Genomic DNA, 25,130 nt, shown 5'->3' on the forward strand with positions numbered 1-25,130 from the left:
TTTACATGTCCTGGCAGTGACAAAGAGTTAAATTTGTTTTTCACTGCTGTGAGGCCTACTCCTTCCATTTAAGCTATAATTCCTGATTGTAGAGGAGTAGCTACTTCATGTTTAATATCTTTGGAGTGGTGTTGCTAAATCCTCTTTAGTTATAAAGTTGGATTTCGCATTATCATTTTAGAAATGCCTCTTTTAGAAAATGAACATTTCGCTGCTTCTAACTTTGCTCTCTGTGCCTGCAGCCTGCCTCCAATGCACATCAGGGCTGGGTGACAGCTACACTTTGTGCATACTCTCTAAACAGCCACAACACAGGAAGGGCTGGGTGTGACAGGGGATACATCTGCATTCATCTGCATACTGATAGTCTTCCTGGGCAGGTAGAGGGAGAGGTGGCTCACACTTACATCTGACTAGGTTGTGTCCTGCCCTCACGCAAAGGGCTGATTTACCCCCTACTGGTAGTCTGGAGCCAGGGCTGGGCTGAAAGAGATCCTTGTGCACTTCAGAAGGCTCTTTTGAAGTCACCCCTACATCAGAGGCACTTCGGAGCATAAGTATTAGGGCTCCGGCCCTATCAAATTAGAACACTCCTGGAAGAAACTCTGCTCGAGTAAAGGCTGCTGTGCTGAAGCATTGCCACTCTGCTGTGCCTGACTGTTCTAAGGAACAGCTCCTCTGCTTTGTTGAGCTGCCCTGCTGCTTGCTGACCTATGCCCTGCTAGAGGACGATGGACTAAGCCCCAGAGTGATTCCAAGGTCTTGCCCCCTGTTGTCCCTAAAGCATCAGGGATATTAAAGACCTCATTATCTGCTTATTCTGAATCACGCCCATACTGCAGAGGCTGTTCTGCAAAGACAAGGGCTCTGTTTTGTGGAAGCACTTCGGAGTACCAGCTGGTGTGAGTGAGGAGGGAGTGCGGTGCTTCACTCCCCACCATCGGGCCATCCTACAGTCCGTCACACTACCCGAGTGGAAAGTTCACAGCCAGGGAAATCTGCACTTTACCTCTCCTTCAAAAATTCTTGACGAGTGGCCTGGCCAGTGAGGAACGGTTAGGGACCTGATGCCTCACGGCTGCGGGCACGCTGACACCCCCCCCGGCCTGAAATGGTACCTAGGCAATGGGGAGTGCGCTGCGATGCCCATACCACTCCACCTCACCTGAAACGAAGAATGTTGCTCAGCAACATGTGCCCCATGTCCGAGGACCGCCAACACCACTAGCGGCTTTCCCCAGTCCTGCTTCATCTAGGAGCCATGTGGCAGCACGACTCACTGCACAGCGACGCGAGCCCCGTGTCCGAGGTCTGCTGACACCACCATTGGCTTGCCACAGTCCCGCCTTCATCTGCAAACCATGCAGCAGAGTGACCCACCGCACAGTGGCTGCAACCATCCACGAAGGTTCTAAGTGTGCTGACACCGTGCTGTCCTTGCCACTGACCACGCAACATCTGGGCAGCTGCAGGGGAGGTTAATTGGCTGCATTTGTGTCCCCTCCTGAAGCCACGTAGGGAGGCTTTGAGTCCTGATTCAAACCTTCTTCTTGTGCCGTTCTTTCACAGAAGAATTACTGTAAAGGCTCTAAAAGGAGCCCAGTGAATTTAAGCATTGCTTTGACATTTATTCATATAAAATACATATCTCTTGATCTATTTATTGGATTGTTTTCATTTTGGTCTTATTTTTTACAGATAAATATTTCCTATTTTTCTAAACCTGTGTGGAGTCTCTTATGTGGTGTATTAATTGTGTTGCTGTGTGAGCGTGTTGCACAAAGGCTTTACACATTTCCTCTGATGATAAGCCTGCCTGCTCTGATACAAGCTGCCAGAGCGTGAGCACAGGCTTTCTTTGGTGTGTAACTGACTTGCCCTGACTAGAGTGGTGGATTCTGCCTGGCATAGGCACATGCCCTAGCCAACCAGAAACCTCATTTCTAACAGAAAGGAAAAGTTTTTTCTTTTATTTAAGAGACCCTCGCCCACTAGTGCGGCATGCATCATCATCGGATGGCACCCAGGTGATGTTCGTCGAGGGTGGGCTTAGTCTCAATGAAGGAGTGTTTAAAATAGTACGTAGGGAAAAAAGGGATGTTAAAAATTGCCTAGATTAATAATCAAATAATTATTTATATGGGACTCTACAGACAAGATTAAAAGGGTTGTAGTGTATGTATTAGTGGATGTATCAGAGGCTTTAGTATCCCCTACATTCATTCATCATCAAAATGTTTCAGCCAATTTTACATGCTGGGTAGGTACTCAATGACATGTTATTCGCAAAATTAAGGGAGCTAAAATGCATTCATCTCATTCACTTGTGTCTAGTATACAAAGTACTCACTTGCTTCTGGAGCAAATTGGTAATCCTATAGTTGGAAATAGAGGAACGGTTGTCAAAAACATCTATGGTATGTCATATTAGAGCCATGCAATGTTTTAAAAACACATCACCTGGAGATGCACAGTAAACATTGCCAAAAGGTTGTTCTCATGAGAAATGCAATAAAAACATGCAGCACACAGCACAATGTGAGAGTGATGTAAAGGAGTTCTCCAACCCCAAAGCTGCCGAGAACTATATCACCCCCTCCCAAGAACTATGTGACACCCTGATGGACTTCTTTACAGCAAAATCTCTGTTATCTACGAAGACTTCAAACCCCAACACCTACTGCAGACAGCTTCAGCGTGCTCACACCCATGTACACTAACCTCAAACACCTGCTCACCCATTGGGACCCTCTCACAACTCAAGCCACGATCTCCATCATGAAGTCCATGCACTCTGGAGCACCCACGGACCCCTGTCCCCATCACGTCTTCAACTTCGGGAGCAAGACGATTGGCGACAAGCTCAAGAATGTCCTGAACTCCTTTCCAGAGCACTGGAACATGCTGAATTGAAGCCCCTCCTGAAGAAACCATCCGCCTACACAGCAGATCCGAAGAACTACCGGCCCATCTCCCTGCTCCCCTTTCCAGCGAAGGTTCTCAAGAAGGCAATCAATAAGCAACTCACTGAACACCTGGAACACAACAATCTCTTGGACCCCTCTCAATCCAGATTTCGAGCCAACCACAGCACCGAGTCAGCCCTGATCGCAGCCACCAATGACATCAGGATCAGGAGAAACAGCAGCCCTCATCTTTCTGGACCTGTCAGTCGCCTTCTACCCTGTCTCACATCACATCTTGATCAACAGACTCCACCACATTGGAATCCAGGGAAACGCCCTCAAATGGATCTCCTCATACTACTCCGGAAGAACCCAGATAACCCGTCTCCCACTGTTCACCTCAGAACCCAAGAAAATCATCTCCGGCATCCCCCAAGGATCATCCTTCAGCCCACCCTCCTCAAGCTTACATGACACCCTTGGCCAACACCATCAGATTGCACAGACTCAACGTTATCTCCTATGCTGACAACACCCAGCTCATCCTCTCATTGTCAGAAGACCCCCCCCCCCACCACCAAAGCCAACTTCCACAGTTGCATGATGAACATCACCGACTGGATGAAAGACAATTGTTGCTATCTCAACTTGGACAAGAAGGATGTCCTCCTCTTCAGGAACAACACCTCACCATGGAATGATGCATGGTGGGCGGCTGAACTCGGCCTATCCCCCACCCGACTGACTACACCTGTAACCTCGGCATCATATATGAAGATGCAGGTAAACGCAGTCTCATCCGCTTGCTTCCACAACCTATGCATGCTCTGCAAGATCTTCAGGTGGCTGCCAGTCAACACTAGAAGGACCGTCGCGCAGGCTGTCGTCACCAGGCGGCTGGACTACAGGAAAACACTCTACGTAGGAATCACCGCACGCCTCCTGAAGAGACTACAAACAATACAAAGCTCATCTGCATAACTCATCCTTGGCCTCCCCAGATGGACCCACATCACACCCCACCTGAAGAAGCTACACTGGCTCCTGATCCAGAAGAGATGCCAGTGCAAGATGTTGATTCATGCATACAAAACCATGCACAACGAAGGACTAGCATACAAGCAACAAATGCCTGACCTTCTACCAACTGAAAAGACACATATGATCCACCTCCTTCTTCCTCACAGACACCCCCTGAATCCACTGAAGCAACAGAGGAGGACGCTCCTGCTCACACCTGGCGGCCAAAGCTTGGAACGACCTTCCCCTGCATCTCAGGATGTCCTCATCGCTCCAGCAAATCAGGAAAGAATTCAAGACCAGGTTGCTCGAATGAACAGATCACCATGAAGCAGTTAGCAATGCCAGCTCCTTGAGACCCTTACAGGTGATATGCTGTGCTTCATAAATCCCTGACCTGCTGACATCACTTGAAGTGGCACTATTGCCCCTTGAACCTGATTACCTTCTCCTTCTTGTGTGTGTCCCTTCCGTGAAGTGTAACTTCTTCATCATCATTTTGATTGGATGACTTGTATCATTCCACAGCTCCACATCAGGAAACGTTTTTTAAAATGTTGCTTCCCGTAACCCATGGGAATGCATGTGTTTTCTTGCTCTTCCCTTGTGTGCTGCTTCCCTCCTCCTACACGCGCCTGCCTGCGCTCTGTGTTGCTTATCCCTGCCAAGCTACTCTTTGCTGCTTTCCCACACCTGTGTCACACATTTTTTTGCTTTCGTTTTTATTTAAAAAACACATTAAGCTCCTCCATTGCTTCCTCCCGCTGCTCGTTCCTGTTTATTTTTATTTTTTTAATGTTTCATCCTCTTTTTTAGAGGGCCTGGCAGTTGCAATTTGCTACCGAACTCCTCCTTTCTACAAACAATGTGCTTTGGCACTCTTTACATTTTTTTACTTTACGGCTCTAAGATGGGTAAAAAACAGAAACAAATGTCATATTATGATGCATGCACGCGTATACTTCATCCCCCTGCGCCTGCCGTATTGGATCCGCGGTAGCCTGCCTACTACTCGCCGAAAAAGTGCTTCAACCCCTTGTCAGGGGTAGTAAGCACTGTGTAAATGCAAATACAATTGAATACAATAGAATGACGCCTAAACGCACGTGAGTGGTGATGTATACTTGCGCAATTATCATTGTGCTTTTTTTCTGCTTTTTTTCTGCTGATGCTTTTCTACATGGGCAAGCAATCATTTTTAGATCTCGCCTGACCCAGCGCATGCGCTGGTCTGGCCAGACATTTTGTGAGGGCTCCAAAAAGTGCTACCAAGCCAGCCTAGACCTACAGTACATGTGCGCGGGCACACGGGCGCGCTTTACCGCTATTACTTTCACTTTTGTGGCTGCACGGCCGCTTTGATGTTCTCTGTGAGGCTTCAATAGATTGCAGCAGTTAAAACAAGCATTGGCATAGCCAATAGGTCTCGCTTTTGGGACCTTATAAGTGTTTAGTTATGCAACTGTTGCATGGCTAAACACTTATAAGGTCCCAAAGGCGAGACCTATTGGCTATGCCAATGCTTGTTTCTATTGGCAAAGTAAAAATGTCGAGGAATACAAATGAAAGATGAAATCTTTTGTCTTTGCTAATGTTGTTAAAACATTTTGGCTGCAGCAAGTAAATAATGTTTTTGAATAATAGACATACAATGCACAGCTATTCAAACATGCAAACAATAAAGGTAAGTTTGCTCTATTTTCTTTTGAGGCACAATTTTAGAAGGGGGGCTTGGGGGGGGGAAGGCGACCGCAGGGAGTCCCCACCCCCGGGCAGTTTGGGAGGGGGTGTGTGGAGGGAGGGGTTTGCTGGCCCTGCGCGGCCGTTTGAATTTGGGCTTGCCAGTAGGGAAAATGTAGCCCAAATGCAGCCCAATTATAGCCCAAAAGTAACCAAATGTTGCAAAGGTATAAATACCTTGGGCGCCCGCTCCCGGCCACCATTTTAGGTTTGGTGACCTGGTGGCCGGGAGTTAGGCTAGTGGCGTGTTTTTTGTTGTGGTATTGTGGCTTACTTGTGTGAAGGGTTTTTGGCTGTGATGTCGTCGCAGGATTACCGAGTGCTGGAGGCTCTCAGGCTTCTGTCGGAGGCAGGCAGGATGGACCTGGTTATCGGGGAGGTCGCGGGGCCGTCGCGTCCCCCGCGGCAGGCCTCGGCCGGAGTGGCGGCTGCGGTTGCGGCGTGTACCTCGCCGAAGCGTTCCAGGCAGATTCCGGTGAGTGAGCGGGGACGCCCGCGTGTGAGAAGGGCGGTCCCCGCTCGTTATGGCCAGTCCGGTCGGGTAGCGGCGTCGGGGGAAGCAGGTGTGGTGCCTGGGGCGGGTTTGTTGGTTGCAGCGTTGCGCTCTCTTTCATCCCCGGTGGTGGTGGGTAAGCGCGGGGGCGGGCGCGGTACTAAGCGTCGTTCGTCTTCGGTGCCGGAGGAGGGTTTAGGTAGCGCGAGGGAGGGGGGTGCGGTTTTGAGTATGGGCGGGCCGGCGGTTTCAGAGCAGGAAGCGGGTCAGGCGCGGGGGGCGGATTTTGGGGCCGGCCCAGCTGGTTTTGGTGTTGGGGATTGTTCTTTTGTCACGGGGAGTGCGGGGGGGCGAGTAATTGGTTTTGAGTCGTCACAAGGTCAGTTTCCGGGTGTGAGGAGCTTGGGGAGGTTTTCTGAGTCGGGTGTGGCGCTCGAGCGGTGCGGGGAGCGTGAGGAAGCGGCGCCTGGCAGCCCATTATTGTTTTCGCCGGTTTCTTCTGTGGGGGGCGCGGTTTTCTCGGTGGGGGCGAGCTCGTTGGGAGAGGGTGAATGGGCGCAGGTGGAGGGGTGGTGCCCGGCCCAAGAGCCTATGATGCAAGGGGAGCAGGGGTTTGTGGGGCGGGACATTTCGGAGCAGCTACAGGCCCACGGAGGGGTGGATTGGCAGGCAGTGGATGAGGAGCTGGTGGGGGGGAGGGGGAGGTTGGGGGAGAGGGTTGGTTTGTGGGGGACGGGGAGGCAACTGGGGGGGGTGTTGAGAGCGAGGGCCTGGACATTTTTCCCTCCTGGGCAGAAGGTGTCCGGGGCCTTGGTGGGGAGGGAGCGGTGGGGTGGTCAGGTGCCCGGGGGCAGGTAACGGTAGGCAGTGACAGGACGAGGGCGGTGTATGGGGCGAGCGGTCGTTCCCGTTCTAGGCCGGGTAGGTCGCTGTTTATGGGGAAAGGATATGGCGAAGTTGCGGCGTCGGCTTTGGGTCACGCTATGCTGGAATGGAGCGGGGATGAGGAGGAGATGGTGGCGCCGCAGTGTGTGGGAGCGGGACGAGTGAGTGCGTCGGGTAGTGGTTTGTCAGGTTCGGGTTTTTCGAGCGGTATTGGGTCGCGGGCAGCTAGTAGTTTTCTTGCTCCTGGCACACCAGTCCAAACTTTTTCTTTACAGGATAGGTCAAGTAGCAGAGCAGCGGACTCGGTAGGGCGAGGTGCGGCCCATTATCGCCGAGGAGAAGGGAGGATGAGGCCTTGCGCGGCACATTCCGTACCGGCGGGGGATCCCGTCGCGGCCAGCGCACGAAGGTCCGGCGCGGCCTCGCTGGCCCCAACGTCACGCCGGTCAAGGTGGATGGATTTTTCTGACAGGATGGATTGCTGTGTTAAGCGAGGTAGAGGGGGCGACCGGCGTGTACAGTCGGCTCCCCCGCAGGAAGGTTTTGGGGCCGCGGAGGCCGGTGGTGCTCATTCAGGGTCCGGTAAGGCCCGTGTGGTGGATTTTGCTCCAGAGGATTTGCTGGTGGATGAGCCAATACTCCTTGATTATGATGAGGACAGCCCCGAGGAAGGGGAGATTCGGGGCTACGAGGGGGAGGGAACTTCTCATGTTTCTCATAGTCTGTTACAGGTTCCGGGTGTGGCACCCACTGCACAGTCCTTGGTGGTGAAACCTACAGGAGAGCACGGCCCGTCAGCGAGGGCGCATCCTCCAAGGGATTCTTCTGCACGGGTGATGAGGCGGTCGGAGTCGGTCCGCACACCCTCTTTAGAGCCAGGTGAGAGCGCAAAAACACAGGCCAAACCTATTATGGTGTCTGTGGGGTCTGGGGAGGATGGGGGTGGGGGTCTGTCGGAGGGGAGATTATATAGAGGCAAGTATGTGAAGGACACGGGGGTTGGCACGGGGACGGAGGGTGCATTGTCGGGGGCCAAAGTGGAGAGTGGGTCTAAGGCGGAGGCAGGCGATGGTAAGGAAAAGCCGCAGCGCAAGGAATTAAAGATCAAGAAGCTCCCTTATATGGGGGTGACTAAGCCCCTGGGTGCGCATTTAATGCTGGCGACAAAAGAGCGTATTTGGAAGGGTGAATATGTAGAGATTCTGAAACTATTACACAGGGAGGTGAGGTCTAAGGAGGGTTCGAAAGAGGAGGAATACGAGTTGGCCAAGCGCCCTAAGGTGCCGCTGACGATCGAGAATTGGACGGCGGCGTTCTTAATTTATGCTAGTGTTTACTGCGAAAAGTTTCCAGAGCGCTGCGTAGCCATATTTAAGTACATGGACGTTATTCGAAAGGCTCAAATCACTGGTACGGGTTATGCTTGGGCTCAGTATGACGAGGAATTTCGAGCCCGTATGGCTTGGGATGCTGAAGCTAAGTGGGGCGAGTTGGATAACGACCTGTGGCAACATACCATGGGGGCCGCGCCAGGGGGTAAGACGATTTTTACGGCTAGTGGTCTTCCGCTAGTTTACCGGCCCTTTCAGGGAAAGCCCACCCGGGGTGGGGTGGGAGGCTCAGCCGCATCACAGTCTGGGGTCGGGGCTTGTTGGGATTTCAACAAGGGCCTGTGCACTCGGGAGTATTGTAAATACAAACACGAGTGTTCTAAATGCGGCAAGCGGCACCCCCTCGTCAACTGCTGGAGAGTTAGGCCATCAGGAGGGCAGCAGGCAGGGACAGGGATGTCTGGCAGCGCGCAGCAGTCACAGGGTGGGCGAGGGGGTAGGGGCGCACAGGGTTCTGGGCCAAAGGGCTCCTACACCAATTAAATTGGCTCGGCTACAGGATGCCTTGGATGGCTACGAGGATTTGGTGGCAAAGCAGACTCTTTTGGATGGTTTCAGGTGGGGTTTTCATTTGGGGTACCACGGGCCCCGGCAGAGAAGGTGGGCGGATAATTTGAAATCCGCAGCAGAACACAAACTGGTGGTGAGGGAAAAATTGCGTAAAGAAGTGCATGAGGGGAGGATGGCAGGCCCGTTTGGAGAGTGGCCAGTTCCTAATTTGATCATTTCCCCTATTGGTGTGGTGCCCAAGAAAGAGGAGGGGCAGTTTCGGCTGATTCAGCATTTGTCATGGCCTGAAGGGTCGTCAGTCAATGATTTTATCGATGAAGACGCTGCTTCGGTGTCATACTCCTCAGTTGACGTCGCCATGTCACTGGTTGTGGCCGCGGGCGCAGCTGCAGGGATGGCAAAGTGCGATATTAAGTCGGCTTTCCGGCTGCTCCCGGTTCATCCGGACGACTGGCCTTTGTTGGGCAGACAATTTGAGGGTGAATGGTATGTGGATAAGGCACTACCTATGGGTTGCTCGGTGTCATGTGCTCTTTTTGAGCTTTTCAGCACTTTTTTGCAGTGGCTTTTCACGCATCGCACTGGTCACAGCTGGGTCACACATTATTTGGATGATTTCTTTTTTGTGGGCTCTTCGGGCTCTTCGGAGTGCCGGCGTGCGCTGGAGTCGTTTCAGGAGCTTATGGAGGAGTTGGGGGTGCCTTTGGCTCCGGAGAAAACAATGGGGCCGGATACTGTCATTTCATTCCTGGGCATTGAACTTGACTCAGTTGCGATGCAGGCTCGGTTGCCCGCAGATAAGAAATCCAAAATGTTGGTTTTGCTGGACGAAATGTTGGCTCGACCGAAGGTGACGGTGAAGGAAATACAGGTGTTGCTAGGCCATCTGAACTTTGCTTGTAGGGTGGTTCGGGCGGGGCGGACTTTCTGTCGGCGCCTGGGCCGGGCTTTAGCAGGCCGGCACCTGCCTCATCATCATGTGCGCCTGTCGGCAGGGGTGAAGGAGGATCTGCGGATGTGGTCCTTTTTCTTGCACTCATTTAACGGGGTGCCTTTGGCCAGGGACGAGGATGTACAGTGGGATGTGCAGCTGTTTTCAGATGCAGCGGGCAGTGAGGGTTTTGGCATTTACTGGCAGGGGCATTGGTGTGCAGAGCAGTGGCCTCAGGAGTGGAAGAATGGTGGGCGGAGCATTGCCTTTTTGGAACTTTTCCCACTTTTGGTGGCTTTGACCATTTGGGGCAAAGAGCTGGAACACAAGAGGGTGCTTTTCCGTGTGGACAACATGGCGGTGGTGCAAATAGTCAATAGACAATCGGCCAGGGATGAGCAGATTTTGAAACTAATGAGGGTGTTTGTGCTGGGCTGTTTTCGCTATGACATTTCCTTCAGGGCTTTGCACGTGCCGGGAGTGGACAATGACATTGCGGATGCTTTGTCTCGTTCACAGTGGGGGAGATTCCATGGGCTGGCCAAAGAGGCGGACAGGACACCGACCCCGATGCCGGAGCACCTCTGGTCGGTCGGCAACGCAGGGTGTTTCAACTGGTGGTAGGTTCCTTGGCGGTTTCCACGCGTACGGCGTACACATTGGCATGGAAGGAATTTTTGGCTTCAGGAGCTTGTAGGAGGGATGAGCCGGGGCGCAGTTCGGAGGATGTGGTTCATTTTATCCTTGACCTCATTGAGAAGGGTCTGTCACGAGTCACTATTGCGGGGAAACTGGCAGGGGTTGCCTTCATGGGTAAGCTTTTTTGGGGTTATGCCCCGTCTGCCGGGGAAATAGGACGCAGGATGCTTGAGGGGTGGGCGAGAGAACGGGGTGGTACTGGGGCGTCCCGTTTGCCGATTTCCTGGCAGACGCTGGCGCGTTTGCTGGCAGTGTTGCCTGCAGTTTGCACTGATGATTTTGAAGTTTCATTGTTTTCTACCCTTATGGTTTTCATGTTTTTTGGAGCTTTCAGGGTTTCGGAGCTCCTGGGGACCAAGGTGAAGCGGGGTATTTGTTGGCAGGATGTTTTCCTATCGGACACAGGTGTACACGTTTGGTTGTCCGGTTCGAAAACAGATCAGAAGGGGGTTGGTAAAGGAGTTTGGTTGGAAGCAGGATCCCCCAGTTGCACATGTCCGCTGCGCTTGGCGAGGCAATGGAAGACGCTCTCAGGGGGGGATGGGGGCGAGTTAGTTTTTCAACACATAGATGGGGCGCGTGTCTCTGACTATCAGCTGCGTATGGTCCTGCGTAAAGGGTTACAGCAGTTGGGATTGGATGGAGCTCAGTTTGGGACACATTCTTTCAGGATTGGGGCAGCGACTGAGGCGCATAACCGGGGTTGGTCACAAGGCGATATAATGCGCTTGGGGCGTTGGTCATCTTCCTGCTTTCAAAAATATGTAAGGGAAAATCCTCCTTCGGCGCCTGCGTCCACTGCTTTGGTTTGAGTCTCATATTTGTTTTTCATTTCAGGTGCGGTGGCCGGGCCACACACGAGGGAATTGACGGTGTGGATTGTGGGGCACTCCTTCGTCAAGTGGGCGCACGTTCAGGCGTGCAAAAGTTATTTTGGGGGGAGTTTGGGTTTCAATAGCAGCCTTTTTCGATTGGTATGGAAGGGAAAGGGGGGGATGCTTTGGAGGGAGCTGATCCCCTGTCTGAATAAAGCCATGGTGCAGGGACAATGCCCGGATATTCTTTTAATTCACTTGGGGGAGAATGATCTTTGTAGTGTGAAAGGGGTGGTATTGTTGCGAGCCATGAAAAGAGACTTGGCGTTGTTGAAGGAGCAGTGGTCTGGTTGTCATGTCCTCTGGACAGAATTGGTCCCGCGGAGGGTGTGGAGAGGGGCTTTGAAGCCCAGGGCGATTGATAGGTCACGGAGGAAAGTGAATTTGGAGATCTCCAGGTTTTGTCGGGATTTGGGCTTTGGGAGAGTTACCCACAAAGATATCCGCTTTGAGGCGGTAGAGTTTTTTCGGGGAGATGGGGTCCATTTGTCGAGGTTGGGCATGGATCTTTACTTGTTGGAGCTCAGGGAGGTCTTGTCTCGGTGCTTGAGTGGGCAGAATCAGGCTCGTTGTGTTTAAAGCCTTTTTTGTTGGGGGGCAGAAAGAGGGGAGGGTAGTTGCACCGCCCCCCTCTTTCTGGGTGGCGGGGGTTATGGTGAATTCTGGTCAGTTTTACCGGAGGTTGGTGGAGTTATTGTGGTTGAGTTGGGGTTATCGACAGGGAAAGGTTAGTTTGGTAAGTTTAGTTCGGTTACACAGTTTGGGGGCCGATAGATGAAAAGGGGCAGGCAGGGGAGTTTTGGTTAACAGAAGGTTTGGATTTAGAGATTGTTGGGGGGTCATACAGGAGTGTAATGTTTTATAATGTTTTATAATGTTTTATATTGTTGTAATGTTGTAATGTACGGGCGGGGGCGGGCTCGAAGGTATTTAGGGGAGGGGGCGGGGGGCGGGGCTAGGTATGTTATATTTAGTGAGGCCTAGTTTTGGAAGGCGTTTCGGCCAAGGATTTTAATTTGTAATGTGCACCTGTTTCCAATAAAGCGGCCTTTTACACACAATAATCTTGTCAGTGGCCTGCTTCCCCCCTCCACCCCTCCCTCCCAAGGGGGGCTTGGGGGGGGAAGGCGACCGCAGGGAGTCCCCACCCCCGGGCAGTTTGGGAGGGGGTGTGTGGAGGGAGGGGTTTGCTGGCCCTGCGTGGCCGTTTGAATTTGGGCTTGCCAGTAGGGAAAATGTAGCCCAAATGCAGCCCAATTATAGCCCAAAAGTAACCAAATGTTGCAAAGGTATAAATACCTTGGGCGCCCGCTCCCGGCCACCATTTTAGGTTTGGTGACCTGGTGGCCGGGAGTTAGGCTAGTGGCGTGTTTTTTGTTCCCACCCTTACCCCCCCTCAAAAAACACGTTTGGTTTTTTGTCTCCCACTTTTTTCGTTTTGGGGCTGGTTTTTAGTGTAAGTTTTTCAGTTTTTTCCCTTTTTGCGTATTTTTCAGGCGTTTTTTGGGGACAGGTGTGCAAGGGGCTTTTGCTATGTTTGTATTTTGTCGCTTGGAGCAGGTGCTGTGCGGGGGTTATGGTGAATTCTGGTCAGTTATACCGGAGGTTGGTGGAGTTATTGTGGTTGAGTTGGGGTTATCGACAGGGAAAGGTTAGTTTGGTAAGTTTAGTTCGGTTTCACAGTTTGGGGGCCGATAGATGAAAAGGGGCAGGCAGGGGAGTTTTGGTTAACAGAAGGTTTGGATTTAGAGATTGTTGGGGGGTCATACAGGAGTGTAATGTTTTATAATGTTTTATAATGTTTTATATTGTTGTAATGTTGTAATGTACGGGCGGGGGCGGGCTCGAAGGTATTTAGGGGAGGGGGCGGGGGGCGGGGTTAGGTATGTTATATTTAGTGAGGCCTAGTTTTGGAAGGCGTTTCGGCCAAGGATTTTAATTTGTAATGTGCACCTGTTTCCAATAAAGCGGCCTTTTACACACAATAATCTTGTCAGGGACCTGCTTCCCCCCTCCACCCCTCCCTCCCAACAGGACCAGAGGCAAGGAGTGCGGTACAAAGAAAACAAAACTGACACTGAAAATGCTGCAGACGTTGCAAGGCAGTTAAGAGAGGCTGCAAACAGCACCACGTGTCACCGGCTCACCGCTGTTCCATCTTCCTACCAGCCAAGCTAAACCGGTGGCTCATAGATATGGGTCCCCGAGAGCCTTAACATATATTTCTAAAAGGGTGCAACGTGATCTATGGCGTGTGTGACAGTTTTCCAAAGCTTTGGCGTTTTAGTCAACAGACGCCGGTTCAATTCTGCAGCATGTAGTTTTATTTTCCCATGCGCAATAGCGGCCTGCACATCCCGAATGCAAGTTGCTGTAGGCTAAAAAGCCAGGCGTCACCCATGACGTCGGTTTCTAAGTGCTTTGCTCAACTCTTTCAGTATTGCCCTCGCTGCTTATGGGCCATCTACTGGTGCTGTGGAACGACGCCAGATGCATGCTGGGAAGTATGTGCGCCAAACGCGGAATGATGACAGGTGAATGAGGAGAGAATGTGCGCCAAATGTGGAATGATGGCAGTTATATGAAGGAGAGAAGGGCCGCCGGCGCCAAATCTAGAATGAGGGCAGGTGATCGAGGAGGGAATTGGCGCCAAACGTGGAATCAGGGCAGGTGAATGAAGAGGGAATGGGCTCCAACTGTCCCTGCCCAAGACAAACACATCTTCTCTGTATGCAGAAGAGCACACACACCTTCACCAGCCACTAACCACATCCCAGCCGGACGCTGCAAACACTGCCAGGGTCTCTGTGGGTTACTAGAGGTCACAGCCCGGGGTGGAGAGCAGGAAACAATGGGCGTCTTCTAATGAGTCACCAGTCCTCGGCCGCAGATGGCTCAAGGGCGCGGAGTTATCTCTCTAGAGTACCTGGGTGGGCCAGGTGCATTGGGAATACAGAGGGCCCCCTGGAGAGGACCTCCTCAGAGGCGGCCACGTTGCTCTATTTGATTGGATGAAGTGGGGGCTTACAGTTTAATCAGCAGATAGCTCAGTGGGTGAAGGCAGCACATGCAGAGATGTGTAACTCCGCAAAGGCGACCACAGTGCCCTGTTTGTTTGGATGAAGAGGGTGCGTACAATTATTAAGCAGGTAGCTCAGTGGGTGAACGTCCCGGATGCAGAGAATGAGGTGTGTATCGCCGCAAAGGCGACCACGGTGCCCTGTTTGTTTGGATGGAAGTGGATGCTTAGAATTAATCAGTAGATAGTTCGGGGGGGGAATGCGCCTAATGCAGAGATGTGCGCGCAATGGGCGGGGCACACATTTGAACCTGGTCAGCTCCTTGACGTTGCGTTTCATCCTGCTATTGTCTTTGAAATCAGTGTCACTGGCTGAGTGATATCAGAAATATCATGGCCCAGAGTAAGGCGAGTTTCCTGTCGAATAGGGCGGTAGGCATGGGCGTCCGCAGAAATTTTTCCAGGGGGGGGCGAACCTGGCAAATGAAGGGGCGTGGCTAATGTTAATCAATAGGGGCGGGGCTAAAATGGCAGACAATCAGGATCGGGTAATGTTCAGGCCAACCTGAGAAAAACAAGCACTGGCATAGCCAATAGGTCTCGCCTTTGGGACCTTATGACTGACTCACTGACTGAAGAACTTATATAGCGCACTTTTGCCGAGGCGTCTTGGCGCTGGGTAAGTATGATGCCGGCAGTATAAGTATTTAGTTCTGCAGCAGGTCCCAAAGGCGAGACCAATTGGCTATGCCAATGCTTGTTGTTATATCTGGGCATGTTGAGAGGCTAGAGGACTGGGTCTCGATGTCGGGTTGGGAGCACAGCAATGACCTACTCAATTTGAATGCGTAGGTAATACAACCGGAGGTGTGAAATGAAAGGTTCACTACCAGGAATAACAGGAAGGTAGAAGGTTAGGCTGGTTAGAAAGGTAAGGAGGGGTAGAGGCAGGCATGGTGGTGAGGGGAGAAACAGATGCATGCTAGGAGAGCGCTGTGAGGGAGTGAGGCAAAATGGGAAGAGGCACTGAAGGTGGGTCGGGTAAAGACCGTAGTGAGGCAAACAGAAGGGTAGCGAGACCAAGAAGTGAGGTGTAGAAGAAAAAGATTCAGGAGCAGAGACAGGTAAATCAAAGCTGGAGAGGGGAGAATAACGCAGTCGTAGAACGTGAGGGGGCCAGGTAGAGAGAGGGAGAGGTGTGTCATAGACAGGTAGAGACAGCTGAGGAAGAGGGAATAATAAAGACTGAGGTAGACAGGTGAGGTAGAGGGGTGCGTTGATATAAAGGAAGTGCAGAGATGTGTCACAGATGTTACTGAAGAGGAAAAGAAGTAGAGATATTGAGAAAGAAGTAAGGCACTAAAATAAGTAAGGGGGTGAACAGAGGTAGAACGAGTGGAAGGGGAGAGAACACGTAGAAGATGAATGGCAGGGTAAAATGAGCGATCAGGCAATGAGTGTGAGGAGTGGGATACAGAGGCATATGTGGCAGTGAGCGTGAAGTGCGGGGTACAGAGGGATATGTTGTGGCAGTGAGCACAAGGTGCAGGGTACAGAGGGATATGTTGTGGCAGTTAGCGCAAGGTGTGGGGTACAGAGGGATATGTCGTGGCAGTTAGCGCGAGGTGTGGGGTACAGAGGGATGTAAGGCAGTGAGCGTGGGCATGGCCGGCTTTAGCGCTCATGGAGCCCAGTGCGACAATGCTTTTTGGCACCCCCAATGACCACCTCCACTACAGGTTCTTCATAACGATCCTTTCACAGCGCCCCTCAAGCCTCCGTAACCATTCAGTCTCAGGTGCATTTAATTCATTTTATAGCACCGCTCCTATCAGTGTAAGGTGTCAGAACACTTTACATCACACAGATTACATAGAGACAATCAATCATAAGTGTGTAAATCAGTGCATAGGAAATGTTACATAAGAGGACAAGAAGGTGTAGGAGTCACAGGTCATCCGTACAGGTCGGCAGGATAGTTTAAGAGTGCTTGGTCAGGAGAATCAGAAACCTAGAATTTAAAACCTAGCACCATGGATGGGGGGTTCTCTTTATTAATAAGAATTGATTTCTACCCAAATTAACCCATTTTGCCACATTAGGATAATGAAAAACTGTGGGGAAATCACAACGCCCTAGCCCAGTTTGCATGCATCTTTGATAACAGTTACTTGCTCACTGTTCCACATTAGGATTTTAACTCATAAAGAGTTATCAACAAGATGGTCTTTCTGACAAAAGTGTGACCCACTGACCTATTTACATTACATTATACGCACTTTGTGAGCTGCACTTTCTTTGCAGCAAGCATAGTAACCCTCTGCGCTACCTTAGGATGAGTAGAAACTTCCATTACACAAAACTTCGATCTCTCCCTCTCTCTCTCTAAGGAAGTGCATTCATCACTGCAGTCATTTAGACATTTTTATTGGTGGCTGAAAATTTCTAGGAGTCCAGGAAAGAAGCAGGTGCTTTTAAAATCATCATATTAGGGCCCCCTACACGAAGTCAGCACCCGGTGCGGTGGCACCGATCGCACCACCCTAGAGCCGGCCCTGAGCACGGGGAGTGCGGTGCAGGGGGATATGAGGTAGTGAAACACAGGGTCGGGACGTCCGGCCAGACATGATAGGGTGCATACTGGCAGATAGATATGTTATTGACACAAGTCTGTGCACGTTTTGGTGGGATCTGAAATCCGGGCTATGCTGCAACCTCAATTTTTGACTTGGGAGAATAATGCATCGACTCCCCCCAGAACTTCATTCAGAAGACCCCTTGCTCTCAAGCTACAGAGTGTTAAAAGGAGGTCTTTGTGTCCAGACCCAACCACTCCTGCTTGTGGCCGCAGCTCAAACTGGCCATTGTCATTCTGTTTGTGATAATCAGCCGCAGACAGAATGACAATGGGCGGGAGGGGCTGCGAGGTGGAGTGCGAGGCGCCCCATCAGGGAGTTGAGGCCTCTGGCAGGGAACAGCTCTGCTCCCTGCAGGGCCCGTAATTACGGACAAAAGGCGTCCGTAAAAGCATGGGTGGCCGCAGGGGGGGCAAGGAGGAGCACTCCAGGGGGGGCAAGTGCCCCTCCTTGCCCCCCCCCCCCCTGCGGACGCCCATGGCGGTAGGTTGTCATTATACATCACTACCTTACAAAAGTAGCTCGCATGCTGAGGTATCGTACTCCTGCAGGCGAGTTACGTCACTCTGATGAAACATGTGGACTGATACAGGGCCATTCATGGGAACTCATTCCAGCATAAACTGATATGAAGTACAATTTAGCATGAAGTTGGAGGCGTGCAGGCTGCCCCATGTCTATAGCTATCCTCCTTGTATTTAGGATTCAAGGCGACACCACGGTCTCAAGGTCCATAGAGTGGCAGGAGCCTGGTGGTTTCCTGCCCCTCCTTGGAAGTGAGCAGTTCACGCACCTGTATGTATGCATCCGGAGAAAGACCTATAGGGGCATATCTACAAGGCGGCGATATAAAATTATTGCCGCTTTTGCGGCTGTTTTCGGCCGAAAAGCGGCGATAATTTTATCGCTATATTAGCAAGGTCACACTATCGCGTGAAACCTTGCCTTAGCGCCTGAATTCCTAACGCCCATCTTTGCATTTCTAATGAGATGCAAAGTGGGCGTTCCTCCCCAGGATAACGGGAGAAATGTCGCTAAGCGACATTTCTCCTATTATCAAGCCTCACGCAAAGCAGCATAGCGACAAGAAAAGTAGCGATAACCTCTGTTATCGCTACTTTCCTTACGCCTGCTTTGAAACTGACTTAGCCATGATATCCTATGGAAGGTGGATATCATGGCTAAGTATGTGAGGCCCTATCAGCAAGCTATCGCCAAACTTCGTGGGATTATCGATGGGTTTCCAGCGATAATCTCACGTTTGGCAGTTAACACTAAGATTTTTATCGCTTTTGAGTTAAGCGTTGCTAATTGCACGCTATCTCAGCGATAAAAATCCACGCTAGCCGGCGATAATTATCCTAGCGCTAATTATCGCCGGTTGTTGCTGATATGCCCCTAAGCGAGGGAAGCAGGCCTAGCTTTGCAGGGGAGTAAAATGAAAGACAAGGGATTGCCACAGGGGTGGAGGTGTGGAAAAACAGGACACACACACAATGTAAATAAATCCACTTACCGTCTTCTGCAATTTCACAAAGCACTTGATGACGACAGAAAAGTTGTTATTGTAAGTTAACTTATTTTTTCATAATTATAGTTAGTCAGCAAGCACTAGACTTTCTAATCAGCATCCTTGAAGAAACACCGAGTGCAAAACATGTGTTGGCTGGCCATATTTTAACTTAGATGTACCATAAAAATCAACTTTACGTAACCAGATTTGAAGGGGGTGCCTCAGTCGTGTTGTCTTCCCTTTCGATGGTGTGCACTGTGCTAGAGGCAGAAAGTTTCCAAACAGCTAGGATATTTATCAAGGGAGCAAAGCCGTTCTCCAAGGAGGTCTGCGTGTCCCTCCTGCCACCAGTGGCAGCTCATCCACAATGGCGGAGGAGCGTCGCCCCACTGCCTCGCTCAGAGCCAGTAAATGAAAAAGAAAACGACGATCTTTCATCGTTTTATTTTGCATTTGCCGAGTCTTATCCAGCGCTATACGGAGAGGCGGGGCTGAGGCATGAGAGAGGGTAGGAGGAGTGCTACGTGTCGTTCCTAAGTGCTCATGCATGTTTGGCCAGCCGTCTCAGGCTGACCAAAACACACATGAGCACTTAGGTTTTCTCCAGCCCAGCTGCAAAGAGCAGCTGGGCTGGAGAAAACCCACAGACTCCCTGGCCTGAGTGGAGCGTCTATCCTGCCCACTCAGGCCCATCCCGAAGCTGCTCTGCAGCACTGGGATTGGATGGGAGTCTGTCCCAGTGGCTACTGGGACCCAGGAAGAGGAGAGGTGGCGTGATGCTGGAGGCGGGCAGTAGCTAAAGGTATGTGAAAAGAAAAATAGTGTGTTTCTACCACCTCCTCCCCTGCGTGACCGCTCCCACGTTACCTTCACCCACCCTTTGTTTATGGCAGCCGCCACTGCCTGCCACTCTGTTGTAGTCTCCCTGTCTCTCAGTGTCCGCTTATCCCTGTCTCTTTGACGTTGTCTGTAAGGGTGTTTGTGTCTTTGTGTTGCTCATCTTAGTGTCTCTGTGTCGATGCACAAGCATCCTTTCGGCCTATTCCCCTAGAGTCTGAGTCTCCACTATTGAAGTGCTTGTGCCTTCCTTTCGTATAATCTGTTTTACTCTGTCCTATTGGTCATATGTCCTTGTCCCATTCTCGGTGTGCATGTTGCCTGTGTCTCCCAAACAAAATCTATTTGTTTTCATGGCCATTGCCAGTGTCCAGGTCAATTGTTCCAGTTTTTGTGTTTCTCTCTCCAAATGTCAGTGTTTTTCTGTCCCTGTGTCTGTCACTCCCTTTCAGAGTGTTGCATCTTCCTAACACAGTGTACACGACCTCATGAAGCCGTGTCTCTGTTTCTCTGATGGACAGCCTGCATCACCCTGTCCCAGTGTCTGACTTGTCCATTGCGCTGTGTCCCCATCTCCGTATCCCTTTGGAGTGTTGCAGGGACGGTTTGTTTATGTGGGCGCGGGCAGTGGTGGCTGGTGACAATTGAAAGTGGTGGGGTGTAAAAGTTTGGAATGAACTGTCATAAGTGGGGTATAGGGGGGTTCCCCTGTGAAAATGTTGAAAAAAGAATGGGCAAATGGTGCATTAGCAATCAAATTTGAGAAAGCAAGAAGGTTATTAAAGCAATTGTTGTAAGGACATCATCAGGGCACAAAAGAGTTCAAGCCTGTAACGCGTGACTCAGGCTGATACTACTTCGCATATTATGGAGCCTCTGCTGATCTTTTAATAAAAACACCTCTGTATTCCGAGAGCGTCCACGGTCCAATCGTAAGGATGAGTAAAAAACCCTTGTAACGGAGGGACCAATGGCAATCGGCCCATGCAGGGGTTACCATGGGGAGAAAATATTTAAAGACTGCACTGTGAGCAAACGAGAATGGCATGCTCACACTGTTTCCCACAAAAAAGGGTTGAAAACCCTCCTCTGCAAGCAGTGGTGTAACAAAGGTACCATGAATATTGGAGTGGGGGGGTGCGGGGAGAGAGTGCGAGAAGAAGTGAGCCAGAGAGATGGGTAGGTAGAGAGACAGTAAAGACAAAGAGAGCAGTGTGTGTGTGTGTCAATCAATCAATTGGTATTTATATAGCGTGACTTGTCAACCTAGAGGGTATCCAGGCACTGTGCGGGTAGTATGAGTCAAAGAGTCTGGTCTTGAGTCCCTTTCTGAAGTCGGTCAGCGAGGATGAAGTGCAGAGGTGGAGAGGAAGGGTCTTCTGGGACTTGAAGGCGAGGTGTGAGAGGGAAAGAAAAGAAGAGACCGAAATAATGATAGGGGGAGAGAGAAGGGAGAAAGCAGAGGTGAGAGAAGAGGGCCTGGAATCAAAGATAGCTACAGAAGTAGAGAAGGACACAGGGAAAGAGAAAGTTTGAGGGAGGGAGAGTGGAAGAGAGAGAGGGAGAGAGTTGAAGAGAGAGTGAACGAAAATTAATCATTGTTTTCCTAGTGGAAAACTGGTGTACTCAGCAACCCAACTAGTCACGTAGGCGCATTATTTCTCTCCATACTACACTATCGCTTTGCCACAAGTTGTTTTCACCTGAAATGTTCAGCTGGTTTGCTTTGTTTTACACCTTCCTACACATAAACAATCACTTCCTGCATTGCTGGCACCCTTGCACTATGGTGATGTTTGTGTATGTTTCTATTGTTTTTTATTGGTGAACTCCACCTTTATCCTTGAATTGACCTCTAGATCTAGAGCTCTGCTTTTAATGTTTCTGTGACCCTTTACTTTACATGGTAGAGGGTGGCACCAGTGTTCCTCTGCCCCTCACATCTTATGCTAAAAGGGCAATTCCACCTAGGCCCTACTGTTACACCACTGTTTGACTTATCCCAAACCTAATTTTACCACTATGACCTCCCTAATCCCTTTCTAGAGACTCTTCTGTCCTCCATCTGTCCTTTTTACTCATCCCAAACCTCATCTTACTACTATGATCTCCCAAACAACACTTTCTAGACTCTTCCCTCTTTTCTCCCTCCAGTATCCTATTCGACCAAACTAACAGATTCACATATTCTCTGCTCAAATTAACTCATATTTTCCTATACTAATCTACCACAATTCATTTGGGATTCCGGAGTAGTGTGCTACTCGCCAAAAAGCATTTAGACATCTCGTATGGGGTAGTAAGCGCTATATAAATGCAATTACATTTACAATTACATGTACATTTTCCCGGTTCCAGTGTCCAAGTGCCATCTACCACACCGTAAGATTAACATTTGCAGGACCTTTCACTGGAAGTGTAAATTTTGTGACACAAACTCTGGCAAAAGTAATGGTTTTCATACACGTTTTGTAAAGTGCAGTTTATCTTTTTAATTTTGAGAAGGGTTCAAAAAAACTTTGCAACTTCCTGCTCCTCCATGTCTACCAATCAGGATGGATGTTGAAAATGCACTGTGGCTCTGTCTGCTATGATACTAGAACTTTAGAGAAGACCATTCCATCCACAAGGCTCCTTCCCCGTTTCCTCTATCCTCTAAACCCCCCCCCCCACCCCCATGGTATATCTGGTTTCCTGTGTACATATCAAGATGTCTACCTTGACAGTGCCCTTCCAAAGTCCTCTCACACCCCCTGTCTCATACGTAAACTGCATTATGTTTGCTAATTACCTGTGTTTTTATGTTTGCTAAACACACTAAGTTTCTGTGTTGTTACTGCTTTTGAACGTCTGCTACTTTGAACGCCACACTGACACCATGTTAGGGTCTGCTTTTCACTATGTAAAACTTTGAATAGCTCAAGCATTCTTACTCTCACACCTTTCCTTTCTGTTAGCCCCTCTTTCATCTATTCTGTCCACTTTCAGTGACCTTATCGTTGAGTAAAGAGTTGGACAAATAAGCAGAGATTATATAAGGGATAAAGTACCCCCTACTGCACATTATAATGATATTGCAAGTCACCAAGGAGTTCCATAACCATATAGAGGAACGAGGTTGAAGGCCAAGTTCCTTTATAAGGTTGTGGATCTTCAAGGTGACTATCAATATCCTAGTCATGTACTCCAGGGGGTACTTTATCCCATATAATACATGGTCACACCATCACCTTTCCAACAGACTTCTTAAAACCTTGTTACATAACTATTTCATATGAAAGAGCAAGCATGTTTAAATCATAAAACAAATAAAACTGCTAGTACAAAAATAAACACATGAAAAACATGTTAGATATTTGTTGCAAACAGATATTAAAAACAGTTCATCACAAGTCTGTTTTTTTTTAAGGGCAATAGCTCGGAATGTGTAGAAACATGCAGAGAGATTCTAGCTTTTCTTTAACTATCAAAGGAGTTCAAAGAATAAACATGTTCTCTCTGTTTGTCATTGAAAGCTAGAAAAATAGAGCAGAAGAAAGAAAAGCAATGTTCAATTTTCCGTTGCATTAAACAGCTGCTTCAATTATGCTCTGGGACCTGACCTGCCTTTCACCTCGGCTGCTGGCTCTGGCAGCAGCCATTGTGATGCCAGACATCAACTGTAATAACTTATAATAGTCTAGTTCTGAAGTCTTTTCTTTATAATCGGTGACTGGGTGCGTCAGAAGTTACCGATTATAAAGAAAATAGAGATTGACATTTATACACGGATTATAGAAACCCATGTTTTATATGGGTTATTAAAATAAGCAATATTCTAAATTCAGCACTACTCTCTTCTTTGGCTAGGTTCGAGCTATTAAGATACCACATACAAATATATTACATATCATAACATAATATCATGGCATAAAACATTCTCATGCTGAAGGCAAAAAACACAAACATATTACCTCCCTGAGTCATCTGATTATGGTCGCCAAAAGTGTTTACAGGCTCCAAAAATCAAAGAACTGTTTACATGCCATACAAAATCACAAAGTGGAGTGGGTGTAGCTGAGGGTCTGAGGGGCAACAGCAGCTGCTTTGACGCAGTGACGGCTAGACTGGAAATTTAAACTACAATGGCTCACCAGCCAACCTTAGTGACCAGCCCAAAAACACAGACGAAGGCACATCAGCAAAAACTCTCACTTCGTCCCCCCCAAACTCTTCAATTCCATCCCCTTAAAGTTTGAGGCTTTAGTGGAGTAGTGTCGTCAAAGACCATGCAGACATCTGCCAGGTTTGATTTGTAGTCGTTTTATTGGAGCTCAGTACATCTCACTGAGGTTCAGCCTGAACTGACCTCAAGTCCAGAACCCTCTTCCTCTTCACCGGTTCTAAACTGACACTGTCGTGACAGCCGCAAAAGCCTGTAATATCATCATCATCATCATTTAGGCTTTATTTCGATATACAAAGTATCTTAAAAAGTACATGGACTTAAGAACAATAAAACAGTAAAAGGAGCCAATACATAGAAAATAGCCGTACAGTTCATACTACAAGTGGCCCCAATAAATTAAATAAGATCATATTAAAAAGCAGATTAAACAAGATACAAAAGCCTAGATAATCTAATACACCAGGCCCATCCTAGGAACTTGGCTATACCACAAGCAAAGAGGGGCCGTGGATCATTTTTCAATATACGTAGGACCTCCTTGTAATACCTTGTTCCAAGTTCTCTGCAGAGTGGTTTTAGCCATCTGCTGCGGGGGACTACATAGGCCGGACATTCAAAGAACAAATGCGGGACTGACTCTAACCTGTTCTCACAAAATGGGCCGGAAGAAATTGTTTGGGCAGGCGCCTTCCACTTAGATGTTAGTTCCCCGACGGGGAGTAAACCTATCCTAAATTGGAAGTACAGAGCCCTATCCCTACGCTTTGTGATAATATCCAAATATGGTTTGCAAAAAGACATATCCTTTACCAAAAGAAAGTCCAAAGTGGTCCTGCACAAGTTGGTATTGCTAGTTCTACCATCAGCTACCCAACTCCAAAAAATTTTCTTCAGGACAGACTTTGGGGGGGCAGTTCTATTGTCCCAGGCATCGCCTAGGCCCATATTGACGAGAAGACGCTTGACTTCCCTCAACCAATGGATCTTGGACCAGCCTGGTAACCCCAACACGTCGGTTAAGCCATCTGCGTAGCTCGACATTTCTGGAACTCTCCATATTCTCGCCCATAAGAGGAGAGGGCGAAGCTTAGCCTGGTCACTAATTGATCGGGTACCCATATCTAAAAGCAGTGGAAGGGTTGGGGTGCTATAGGGAAGCCCCATTAAATCTTTATGGAATTTGCTTTCTGAGCGGGATAACTGATCAGCCTTGTGTACCCCCCAAGAGTTCGGCCCCGTAAAGTGCTGCGCTAACACCCCTTGCCCTGTAGATGTCTAGTATGGGTGCAATGGGTTTTAGGGATGATGCACGTTGTTCCTTAAGAAGGGCACCCACCACCCTCTTGTGAGTCAGCAGCATCTTTAGAAGGTGGCATTTCCAACTCATCGAGTCACAAATGCGAATGCCGAGGTAATCCAACTCCGTAACCCTCTCGAGGTAAACAGAATCTAGGGACGGTGGTTTGGCTATCTTTTTCGGTGCGTTAAGAACCAGGTACTTGGTTTT

At 49.5% G+C, this 25,130-nt stretch overlaps 3 protein-coding genes across 3 annotated transcripts in view; 2 read left to right on the forward strand and 1 right to left on the reverse strand.

Moving 5' to 3' along the window:
• The window catches only part of LOC146799603 (uncharacterized), an 889,638-nt gene that overhangs the window by 554,128 nt on the left and 310,380 nt on the right, over window positions 1-25,130 (reverse strand). The window lies entirely within an intron of this gene.
• LOC146799606 (uncharacterized) lies at window positions 7,183-12,029 on the forward strand. Its single transcript, XM_085627900.1, has 2 exons — window positions 7,183-7,923; window positions 11,413-12,029. Exons 1-2 carry the CDS (start codon window positions 7,392-7,394, stop codon window positions 12,027-12,029), a joined length of 1,149 nt encoding a protein of 382 aa, XP_085484026.1. The 5' UTR covers window positions 7,183-7,391.
• On the forward strand, window positions 7,981-8,918 carry LOC146799607 (uncharacterized). The gene is made up of 2 exons (XM_085627530.1): window positions 7,981-8,023; window positions 8,083-8,918. The coding sequence occupies exons 1-2, from the start codon at window positions 7,981-7,983 to the stop codon at window positions 8,916-8,918; spliced, it is 879 nt and encodes a 292-aa protein (XP_085483656.1).

This window comes from Triturus cristatus, chromosome 9 (genome assembly GCF_964204655.1).
Source record: "Triturus cristatus chromosome 9, aTriCri1.1, whole genome shotgun sequence".
Classification (NCBI taxonomy): Eukaryota; Metazoa; Chordata; class Amphibia; order Caudata; family Salamandridae; genus Triturus; species Triturus cristatus.

Excerpts from the sequence above, each read along its gene's own strand:
- LOC146799606 (XM_085627900.1), top strand. The coding sequence starts at position 7,392 with ATGAGGCCTTGCGCGGCACATTCCGTACCGGCGGGGGATCCCGTCGCG. Across the intron at positions 7,924-11,412 it reads CACACCCTCTTTAGAGCCAG|GTGCGGTGGCCGGGCCACAC; the intron begins GTGAGAGCGCAA and ends TTTTCATTTCAG.
- LOC146799607 (XM_085627530.1), top strand. The coding sequence starts at position 7,981 with ATGGGGGTGGGGGTCTGTCGGAGGGGAGATTATATAGAGGCAA. Across the intron at positions 8,024-8,082 it reads GGGAGATTATATAGAGGCAA|TGGAGAGTGGGTCTAAGGCG; the intron begins GTATGTGAAGGA and ends CGGGGGCCAAAG.